The following is a 12,315-nucleotide window of genomic DNA, read 5'->3' on the forward strand; positions in this document are numbered from 1 at the left end:
TAACACAATCACACAGTATAATATTTAAAAACAAAACACCATATAAATGCATAACCCTTAGTGTTCCTGGACAATCAAAATAAGTGCATTAAATGATCATAATTTCATGATAACTAAAGCTGAAACGTAATGCACTGACAGTCGCTTGGCGATGACGTCGCGAGCGTCCAAATAGGCCGACAGATGGCAATGTTATTTGTTTTATTTGGTCCAGTGGACCACCCTACATTTTAACTTATGGACAGGACAACCATATATAAATGACTATAAATAGTTATCATTGCATGTTACAAATGCTTTTATATAAATATCGCATAACAAGAAATTTAATTTTCTTGATTTTGCGCCGCGCGCGCTACAGTGCAAGGCATTCAGGGGCAAAATAAGCTAGAAGCTGTAGTTGTCAATGTTATCCGAGCGAGGGCGAAGGTGTACGACCCGTGTTGTAACTTGTGAATAAAGTTTTGGTTGCCCTTGTAGCGCATAATGTCGGGGAGATCCTGTTCTTCTGTCAGTTGAATTGTCCGAGGTTTATTTGCGTGAAATCATGCTGTGCGTCCTGTCCAGAACTGCGGTAAGTGATGATTATCATAATGTATAATGTACAGCAGTGACTTCAACAGATTATTGAACGCCTGCCAGGTTATACGCACCAATAGTAGCATAACGCCCCATGAATAGCTTTGATGTGCTGCTCGTTTTTTATTCTTAATTGCTAACGTTACCTGATCTGAAACATTGTATGCATTTGTCGTGCATCTGTTGTTACAATCGTCTAAAAACAACAACATGCTGAGATGACACTTAATTACAGGACAAATCAACAACAAAAATGTCAAGAAACACTGATGGCACTGCATGCACTTTGACAACGAGACAGTTGACTGATCTGTATTTACCGATAATCTGTCGAAACAAGTTTATTTACTTGTTTTTAAACAGTTTGCTGGAAGGTCGTCGAGAAAGATCCGTTTTTAGAAACAGCCCATGTATGCAGTGTTGGAACAAACAGATTTTTTATTACGTGACCGTTTTATTTGCCATTTAACTGATTTTCAGGGGACTTTTGACCTTTTAGGAGGATATTTACATATAAAACGCACAGTGCATTTAAGATACCTAAATTAAATAAATTATAGTAAATTGAACAACTCGTTTGGACACGTGACCCCGATCTTGAAGAATATTAAAACAATAACTAGATTATTATTATTTTGTAAAATTATAATAATGATCTTATATATATTTATTATTTATTATTTTATTTTTTTTAAAGAAAAAAAAAATCGGTTTTATTATTTCTTATAACTACTGGATCTGGTAGGGTTATTATATTCCAGTTTCCATGTCCTATAATAATAAAATGTTTATAAATTGTGACCCTGGAGCACAAAACCAGTCTTAAGTCGCACGGGTATATTTGTAACAATAACCAACAATACATTGTATGGGTCAAAATTATCGATTTTTCTTTTAGGCCAAAAATCATTAGGATATTATAAATCATTATAAATATCATGTTCCATGAAGATACTTTGTAAATTTCCTACCATAAATATATCAAACCTTAATGTTTGATTAGTAATATGCATTGCTAAGGATTTTATTTGGGCAACTTTAAATTTCTCAATTTATTTATTTATTTTAATTTTTTTGCACCCTCAGATTCCAGATTTTCAAATAGTTGTATCCTAACAAACCATACATAAATGGAACGTTTATTTATTCAGCTTTCAGATGATGGATAAATCTCAGTGAAAAAAAAGACCCTTATGACTAGTTTTGTGGTACAGGGACCAGGGTCACAATTATTCTCTGTATTCTTAGACTAGGACGGGGCTGGTGAAGCCCTGCCGTCTGCTGAGTCCACTGCCGGTTGTCCACATTTCGGAGCGGCCGCTGGTCCATCAGGATAGTCTGCCAAAGCTGCCGGTTCCGCCGCTGAAGCAGACGTGCTCGCGGTATCTGGCCTCGCTCGAGCCACTGATCAGCGAGGAGGAGAAGGCGCACACACGCGAGCTGATGGATGAGTTCCTGCGGCCCGGCGGCGTCGGAGAGAGACTGCAGAAGAGCCTCGAGCGCCGGGCGCGCAAAACCGACAACTGGGTGCGTGAAAGCACGCACTTCTGTGTGCGAGGGAAAGGGTTGTCAATGGTTTCCTGTTATTTCACCACTTTTTTAATAATTTCCTAATAATAACTTACTTTTATGGTATCCAAAATACTTTTGAATTATATTTTAATACCACTCATAAAATAACGCTACTTTCTCATAGATATATCACTGAAACAAGTGTGTTGAGAAATCACACACAACTAAAATCTGTAAACAGCAAACGAAAAAAAATGTGCCCACCTGCGCATGTTAGCCAATCAGGTAATGTGGAGGCGTGTCAATCATTTTGTATGTTCTGTTGCTGACATGTCTGTGGAGGCGGGGCTTTGGAGATACTACTTTTGGTAAAAAAAAATGGGATGCTGTAGCTACCTATTCCAAGTTCACAGTATCTTTGTGTAGCACCGTGGTCCTGCGAGGCACGATATTTCGTTCCACTATATGTCCCCACATGTAGCGGAATGACAATAAAGCTCAACTTGGCTTGACTTGAACTTTTATTTTGTATGTGTATTAAACCTTTAACTACTCCACATATTCCAATTATTCCCCCTTTGATTGTACGCAGCTCTCTGACTGGTGGATGCAGTCGGCTTACCTGGACTCTCGGATGCCTGTAGCGATGTACACAAGCCCAGGGGTCGTTTTACCCAAAATGCACTTCCAAGACCGTCAGGGACAAATAAGGTGGGTGACAATAGTTGGTTTTATTTGGACAATGAGACATAACCAAGCAAATTTGAGTATTGAAGGCAATGTGTATTTGAAATATATAACTATTTAAGTGTATTTTAAAAAAATACCATTGTACAAAACATTACTAAAAGTTTGGGGTCAGTAAAATAAAAGAATAAATGAATACTTTAATTCAGCAATTCACATAAAACTGATCAAAAGTGATAGTAAAGAATTTGACTTTGCACCATCAAATTTATATTTCTACATAAATTCTATTCTTTTGAACTTTATATTCATCAAAAAAATCCTGAAAAACATTTAGCACAGTTTCTAAAAAAAATAGTAAGCAGCACGACTATGTTTTCACGTTTTCAATGTTGACAAAAATAAGAAATGTTTCTTGAGCTATAAATCAGTATATTAGAATGATTTCTGAAGGATCATGTGACACTGAAGACTGGAGTAATGATGCTGAAAATACAGCTTTACCATCACAGGAATAAATCACAAATATATATATACACACACACACAGAGTGAGGGAAAAATTATTTGATCCCCTGCTGATTTTGTATGTTTGCCTACTGGCAAAGAAATGATCAGTCTATAATTTTTATGGTAGGTTTATTTGAGAGACAGAAAAATAATAAAACAAAATCCAGAAAATGCATTTCAAAAAAGTTATAAATTGATTTGCATTTTAATGAGTCAAATAAGTATTTGATCCCCTATCAATCAGCAAGATTTCTGGCTCCCAGGTGTCTTTTATACAGGTAAGGAGCTGAGCAGAAGAAGAAACACAAAATAAGTGTCAATCTCCCTCGGACTGGGACTCCATGCAAGATCTCACCTCGTGGAGTTTCAATGATCATGAGAACGGTGAGGAATCAGCCCAGAACTACACGGGAGGATCTTGTCAATGATCTCAAGGCAGCTGGGACCATAGTCACCAAGAAAACAATTGGTAACATACGCCGTGAAGGACTGAATTCCTGCAGCGCCCGCAAGGTCCCCCAGCTCAAGAAAGCACATGTACAGGCCCTTCTGAAGTTTGCCAATGATTCAGAGGAGAACTGGGTGAAAGTGTTATGATCAGATGAGACCAAAATCCAGCTCTTTGGCATCAACTCAACTCGCCGTGTTTGGAGGAGGAGGAAGGCTGCCTATGAACCCAAGAATACCATCCCCATCGTCAAACATGGAGGTGGAAACATGCTTTGGGGGTGTTTTTCTGCTAAGGGGACAGCACAACTGCACCACATCAAAGGGACGATGGACGGGGCCATGTACCGTCAGGGCCAGGGCATTAAAGCCAGACAGGGCATTTGAAAATGGGTCGTGGATGGGTATTCCAGCATGACAATGACCCAGAACACACAGCCAAGGTAACAAAGGAGTGGCTCAAGAAGAAGCACATTAAGGTCCTGGAGTGGCCTAGCCAGTCTTCAGACCTTAATCCCATAGAAAATCTGTGGAGGGAACTGAAGCTTTGAGTTGCCAAACGTCAGCCTCGAAACCTTAATGACTTGTAGAAGATCAGCAAAGAGGAGTGGGACAAAATCCCTCCTGAGATGTGTGCAAACCTGGTGGCCAACTACAAGAAACGTCTGACCTCTGTGATTGCCAACAAGGGTTTTGCCACCAAGTACTAAGTCATGTTTTGCGAAGGGGTCAAATACTTATTTGAAAATGCAAATCAATTTATAACTTTTTTTAAATGTGTTTTTCTGGATTTTGTTGTTGTTATTCTGTCTCACTGTTCAAATAAACATACCATAAAAATTATAGACTGATAATTTCTCTGTCAGTAGGCAAACGTACAAAATCAGCAGGGGATCAAATAATTTTTTCCCCCACTGTATATATATATATATATATATATATATATATATATATATATATATATATATATATATTAGGGCTGTCATGATATTAGATTTTTCACACCACGATTAATGTGGCCAAAAGAATTAACGATATCGATATATCGCGACATCTATAGAAACCGTTTTTCTTTTTACCCAATGAATATAAAGATACTGATTAAACACAGGGCACATGCATTTTCACTTCTTTTTCTTCAGGTCAGTTGACCTGAGACTCTGGATTTCTCTGTCTTCTTTGAAGCTCCCTATGAAATAACAAGAGAAAATATTGTCAACTTCAACAGTATGATGAATAAATATTAACATCAAAACTGATACTTTAACCTGTTAACTTGCATAACTATATTTTAATCTCTTTAACCTATAGTTGCGCCGCTGCCAATGAAGTCATGCAGTTAACGTGCTTCTAATTCAGTATTAATGTGCATCTAGAATGACCGCAGATGAGGCATTAAGTGCATGTCATTGCGACCAACTTAACATTTTGCAGAGATTTATGTAGCAATGTGGTCGCTCAGTTTTTCTAGATAGATTTGTTTTAATCGTGATTTGAACAAAGAAATCAAGTGCTACGCACATGTATTGGCCATGACTTGATTGCAAATACAAATACAAAAATTAGATGAGTAAATAAAACTTTGTACTTCATTCCTTTATTTAAATATATGAACACCGGAAACCGCTGATAACAGGTTAATGTAATGTTTCCCATTCCATGATTAGTAAAATAATGGCAACTTACTTTCTGTATAATAATGAACATGGTTCTTCTCGGAGTAGCGCGGCTGCAATACTGCCACCTGGGAGGTCAACCAGGTACTTGTGCTGGAGTAGGCTGTTTGCGTGTTGTGTTATCATAAGTGTCCTGTTCATTTTAAATATTGTGGTTATCGCCAATACCGGAATATCGTCACACCCTAAATTAACAGGATGTCGATATATCATGATTTGAATATCACGGTTATCGTCAATTATATCCCGTATTTATTATCTGTAAAATAATAAATACGGAAATTGTGAAATATGAAGTTAGAATTGTGAGATATAAACTTGGAATTGCAAGAAAAAGTTATAATTGTCATAATTACATTATAATGATAATATACTATTTATTTCTCAATTCCGAGTAAAAAGTCGCAATTACTGTGGTGGAAACAAACTTAATCTTACTGATCCCAAACTTTTGAATGGCAATTTATTATTTATCTCAGTGGTTTTCAAAGTGCGGTACGAGTAGTGGTACTCAGGCTCCCTCGTGGCATGCAGAGGAAGCACTAAATTAAATATAAATTAATGTTCAAACACAATACATTTGAATTTATTCTTTAAGTTTTCTGTTTTGTGCAGTAGTTTTTATTTAATGTTTAGGAACAACACATTTTAATTTAATCATTATTTAAGTTTTTTATTTACCTGTTTGTAAGCACTGCAGTGCTCAAACTGTGTATTTACAATGTTAAAGTGACAACATTAAATATTCTAAATAGGAATAAAACCACCTCGTTTTTGAACTGTGCAGAGTTGTAGCTGAATAGTTAGGCCGACTACGCTATTGTGTTATAATGTTGGTCATTATGGTGGTACTTAGAAAGCCAAATATTTTCTGAGGAGGTACTTGGTATAAAAAGTTTAAGAACCACTGATTTATCTGATAGTTGAGTCCAAAGTGACTAATAGTACACTTATTACAAGGCCAGTCCCAATTGATAGGTATGATGTGAAGCGTCATTGCTCAAGAGCACAGTGGTGATAGTTCATGATTGTTCCAAATTCAAACCCCTTAACTGGCCAAAAAAAATGTTGCCTTTTGGATTTAAATAAGTAAATACTGAAGAATTTATGACTGGATCATTATTGAAGTGATATGTTATTGGTATGTAATATGTTTTGCAACAATTCTTTTTACCCTAGTTTAACTTTATTTCTTAAATAACCATGTTGGAAGACACATCCATGTCCATATTCCAGGATGACAATGCCAAGATTCATTGGATCCATATTAAAAGAACTGTTGCCTAACATACAAAGTGGCAGAAACATATTAATCACTGCAATAATGATTAAATCCTAGAAACTTTAGTATTTGCTGATTTAATCCAGATGGCAATTGTTTTTTTTGGCCTGGCAGTGTATGTATGTGGCTATATTCTTGAAAAGCAAATAGTTTTGAATTATTTCCAAACTCATTTTGTAGAGGTCTTCAGATTTGGGGTTTTAAGTTTCACATCGACCTTTACACAGACTTCTCGCTTTGCTTGGCTATTTTTGGCATATGTGCTACTCATGGCATTGCACTGTTTTTTCAAAGGGATCTGCACTTCAGATTCAGCCCTGTTCCTTTTTTAGATTTGCCCTTATATCTGGGCAATCAACACAGTGACATTTCATATCTATGCAGATACACTAATGAGTCATTCCAAGAAATTGGTGCCTTTTGCATCCCTAAGAAATAATCAAAAATAGATTTAGTATAACAACAAATAAATTTGCAAATTCAAAACATAATGATATTATGTATTCTTTCATCAATATTACATTAAAAAAGTAAATTAAATATTATTTTAAATAATTTAAATAGCATTAATGCTGATAAGGGTAAGGTAGCAGGTAACAGGATTGCGATGTCAATCCTGTTACCATTTTTAAAATGTAAATTTAAACATTTATTTATTACATTTAATATAATCAATATCTACAAGTAAAATCCTTTCAAAGTGTACAACATTTGCTTTTGTGAACATGACTGTTAGCTAGAAATTAGCAAATTAGTTTGAAATTGCTACTGTCATCCCTGTTACTTTTCAGGGTAACAGATTTGGACATTTGGGTACAGGGATGACATAGAATAGGTTTTTATAGATTGTCTGTGTAAAATGCAAAAAAAATTAAAGGTCATCCTGGGTGTAATTTTAAGCTAATTCCTATATCATTCAGTGGCATATGAGCATATGAGTTACATTCTAGTTAGTATTATTGGTATTGTTACTATTACTGTTGTTGTTAATGACCGGGATAGGATGATCAGTCTCAATAAAAATATTTATTTTTCCATAACTCATTGTCAATAATGCTTCCACGTAAATTCAACTACAAACAAGAGCAGACCTTCACCCCAATCTTGCAGTGTTCAGTTTGGTCTGGTTTCAGATGATCACAGAAAGACCAAGATCTGATAATCTTCCTTGCCTAATAATTGAACCAGATCAGTATATTTGAAGTTCTGTGAGGGGACACAAACAAACATAATTTGATATAATGATATCTGCTACCACTGAATCTAGATCTGTCTCTGTCAGAAAGAGATGCATTAACGAGAACACTAGTGCTCTATTTATGGAGGTTATATCATTAACACCAAGCATTTCTGCAGACTCTGTTGATCTTCTCCTTGATTCCTTCAACTCAAAAGTTAAGAATGTTATTGATGATATTGCTCCTGAAAAAGTCAGTAAGAAGACTGGCAGACAGAAATCACCTTGGAGAAAATAAACAGCAGTTCAGAGTATGAAAAGACAATGCAGAAAAGCTGAGCAGATGTGACGGAAGATGAGACTTGAAATTCACTATAGCATCTATAAAGAAAGCCTTCATGCTTTCAATGTGGAACTAGCCACAGCTAGACAGACCTTCTTCTCAAACCTTATAAACAGTAACTTTAACAACACTCGCACTCTTTTTGCTACTGTTGAGAGTCTAACAACCCCCCCAAAGTCAAATTCCCAGTGAAATGCTTTCTGACAGCAAATGCAATGAGTTTGCTTCCTTCTTTTCTGAGAAGATCAGTAATATCAGAGAAGCGATTGGCACATCTTTAAGTTATGCAGAGGTCACACAGATGCGACAGCAATTTAAAAAATAAGTAACTATGTCTGTTTTTGAAGCAATTGATAGCAAAATTTTGGAAGAAATAGTACAGCACCTTAAATCATCAACCTGCTATCTTGACACACTTCCCACTTCTTTTTTCAAAAGTGTGCTTTACTATTTAGAAGCAGGTCACTTAGAAGTGGTGAACGCCTCACTTCTTTCTGGGACTATTCCAATCTCTGAAAACTGCAGTTGTTAAAGGGATAGTTCACCCAAAAATGAAAATTCTGTCATCATTTACTCACTCTCAAGTAGTTCCAAACCTGTATGAATTTCTTTGTTCTGCCGAACACAAAGGAAGATATTTTGAAGAAAGTTTGTAACAAGGCTGTTTGGGGCACCATTGACTTCCATAGTAGGAAAAAAAATTATATGGAAGTCAATAGTGCCCCAGAACTGCTCTGTTTCCCTCATTCTTTAGAATATCTTTCTTTGTGTTCAGCAGGACAAAGACACTTTGAGGGTGAGTAAATGATGACAGAATGTTCATTTTTGGGAGAACGATCCCTTTAAGCCCCTTCTGAAAAAGCGCAATCGTGATAACACCATATTGAACAACTATAGACCAATATCAAATCTTTCTTCCATAGGTAAGATTATTGAAAAGGTAGTTTTTAATCAGCTGAACAACTACTTAAACTCAAATCGATACCTGGAAGATTTTCAATCTGTTTTCCGAGCACATCAGCACAGAGACAGCACTCATTAAGATAATAAATGATTCGATCATAACATACTTCTAGAGAGACTGGAAAACATGGTCGGGCTTTCTGGGATGGTACTCAAATGGTTCAGGTCATACTTAGAAGGGAGAGGTTATTATGTGAGTATAGGAGAGCATAAGTCTAAGTGGACATCCATGATATGCGGAGTCCCACAAGGCTCAGTTCTTGCACCGCTTTTGTTTAGCCTGTATATGCTCCCACTATGTCAAATAATGAGAAAGGCAATTTGGTTCTATCACAGCTATGCTGATAATACCCAGATTTACCTAGCCTTATCTCCAAATGACTATAGCCCCATTGACTCCCTCTGCCAATGCACTGATGAAATTAACAGTTGGATGTGCCAGAACTTTCTTCAGATAAACAAGGAGAAAACTGAAGTCATTGCATTTGGAAACTAAGATGAAGTTCTCAAGGTGAGTGCATACCTTGACTCTAGGGGTAAACAACTAAAAGTCAAGTCAAAAATCTTGGGGTGATTCTGGAGACAGATCTTAGTTTCAGTAGTCATGTCAAAGCAGTAACTAAATAAGCTTACTATCATCTCAAAAACATTGCAAGAATTAGATGGTTTGTTTCCAGCCAAGACTTGGAGAAACTTGTTAATGCCTTTATCACAAGCAGGGTGGATTATTGTAATGGTCTCTTCACCGGCCTTCCCAAGAAGACCATTAGACAGCTGCAGCTCATCCAGAACGCTGCTGCCAGGTTTCTGACTAGAACCAGAAAATCTGAGCATATCACACCAGTCCTCAGGTCCTTACACTGGCTTCCAGTTACATTTAGGATTGATTTTAATGTACTTTTACATAAATCACTCAATGGCCTAGGACCTAAATGCATTGCAGATATGCTCACTGAATATAAACCTAACAGACCACTCAGATCATTAGTATCGAGTCAGTTAGAAATACTAAGGGTTCACACAAAACAAGGGGAGTCCGCTTTTAGCTATTATGCGGCCCGCAGTTGGAACCAGCTTCCCAAAGAGATCGGATGTGCTAAAACATTAGCCACCTTTAAATCCAGACTCAAAAATCATCTGTTTAGCTGTGCATTTGTTGAATGAACACTGTGCTACTTCTGAACTGACTGCACTGCATTTTACGTACAATAATTGTTATTTCTAACTGTTCTACATTCATTTTAAATAAATTTTTAAATAATTTTCAAAGTTTTTAAATTTCTGGTTTTATTTTTGTGATTTTTTTTTTATGATTATTTTACTTCCTTTTATGTGAAGCACTTTGAATAACCATTGTGTATGAAATGTGCTATATAAAAAAACTTGCCTTGCCTTGCCTTGCCTTTTTGACCCGTGTGCCTATTTTTCCAACAGTGACATATGTTTTCATAGGCTGTTCAGATTTAGTAATCCTAGCATTCTCTTTATTATAGGTTTGCTGCTAAACTCATTGCTGGGATTTTGGATTTTAAAAGCATGATTGATAGGTGAGTTATTTTATTATTTACCTAAGCAATTGGAAAGTGTACAAATGTATCAGTTGTTTTAATGGATGTTCTTTACTGTGGCATAGTGAAACATTGCCTGTGGAATATCTGGGTGGCAAGCCTTTGTGCATGGACCAGTATTACCAGGTGCTGACTTCATGTCGGATTCCTGGACCCAAGAGAGACACCGTGGTGAACTACGCCATTGGAAAGACCGCTCCTACCCACATCACAGTGGTTCACAACTTTCAGGTGCTTCTTGTAATAACACTACACAATATTACTATTTTATTACTGTTATTTTTAGCATAAGAGATTTTCAAAAAATTACAAAAATCTTATGACTCCAAACCTTTGAATGGATTTGTTTATATTTTTTTCAGTTTTCAGTTCTGACAATTTATTCTGTTTTTAAATGATTACTACAGTATTATTTTGCAAATCTATTCTCTATGAATGTGTAAGACTTCTAATTAATTTGCAGCTATTGATGAATAACTAGAAAAATAACAAAGAACAGTAAACAGTAAAATTCTTTGCACTACAAACTAGTGTGTTTATAATTATGACAATCCATTAATATAAGAATATAATATAAGAAATGCCAGTTTGCAATATCAAGCAGCATAACAAGCTGTTTTGTGGCCGCACCAGCTCTTAAAAATAAAGTGGATAGATTTGAGCTTTGGGTTTGATTGGTATTTGCCAGTGACATTGAAGCGATACGCAGTAAGATAAAATGAAGAAAGATGACTATATAAATATCTGATTCTCTGTATTCCTCAGTTCTTTGTTCTGGATGTGTACAACAGCGATGGTACACCACTGACTGTAGATCAGATTTATGTTCAGCTGGAAAAGATCTGGAACTCTTCCCTTCAGACCAATAAAGAGCCGGTTGGCATCCTGACCTCCAACCACCGTAACACCTGGGGCAAGGCTTACAACAACCTTATCAAGGGTGAGTTGAGTGAAAAATGTTATGCTGTGTGTTTGATCAAGTCAACAGAATCGGACTAGGCAGAAGACTCATATTTATTAGGCCTTGTTCAGACTGTCAGACCGATAAGTGTGTCCAATTGGAATCTGATTGAAATGATTTCAAACCACATATGAATGTAGCTTGAAATGGATTTGTTAAAATTTAATGTTATTTTTTGCTGTTCACTAAATATGATCGGATTATGATCAGATATGCACAAAAATTGGATTTGGACTGACAGTCTGAACAAGGCTTTATTGATTTTCTTTACAAAGACTTATTCAATTCAAGTTTATTTGTGTAGTGCTTTTCACGATACAAATCATTGCAAAGCAGCTTTACAGAAAATTTTAAGTTTCTACATTATATTTAGGAGTAGGTTATTAGTGGTGACCATGGCAGAAATGTACAGAAAAAATCATGCAGTTAGTTACAAATTACACATAATCAAACAGACGTTGAACACTGTTTACTGCAATGATTATGTGTTGCGATTAAACTTTGCGATTGCAATTAAACGTTGCAATTAAGCAAAATTTGTTCCAGGGTTAGCATCATCTGAGGTCTTCTGGGGGGTTGGCATTATCTCTTCTCAGGTGTTTGGTCATCTC

General features: G+C 36.2%; 1 protein-coding gene across 1 annotated transcript in view; it reads left to right on the plus strand.

The window, feature by feature from the left end:
• The first annotated feature begins 136 nt into the window (after positions 1-136).
• The window catches only part of LOC306849676 (carnitine O-acetyltransferase-like), a 28,311-nt gene continuing 16,132 nt past the window's right edge, over positions 137-12,315 (plus strand). The window contains exons 1-6 of the mRNA XM_079384875.1: positions 137-574; positions 1,828-2,106; positions 2,684-2,802; positions 10,669-10,722; positions 10,809-10,974; positions 11,509-11,683. Coding sequence (XP_079241001.1) covers positions 548-574; positions 1,828-2,106; positions 2,684-2,802; positions 10,669-10,722; positions 10,809-10,974; positions 11,509-11,683 — 820 coding nt within the window. The 5' untranslated portion in view covers positions 137-547. The remainder of the gene's footprint in view (positions 575-1,827; positions 2,107-2,683; positions 2,803-10,668; positions 10,723-10,808; positions 10,975-11,508; positions 11,684-12,315) is intronic.

This window comes from Barbus barbus (assembly GCF_936440315.1).
Source record: "Barbus barbus genome assembly, chromosome: 29".
Lineage (NCBI taxonomy): Eukaryota > Metazoa > Chordata > Actinopteri > Cypriniformes > Cyprinidae > Barbus > Barbus barbus.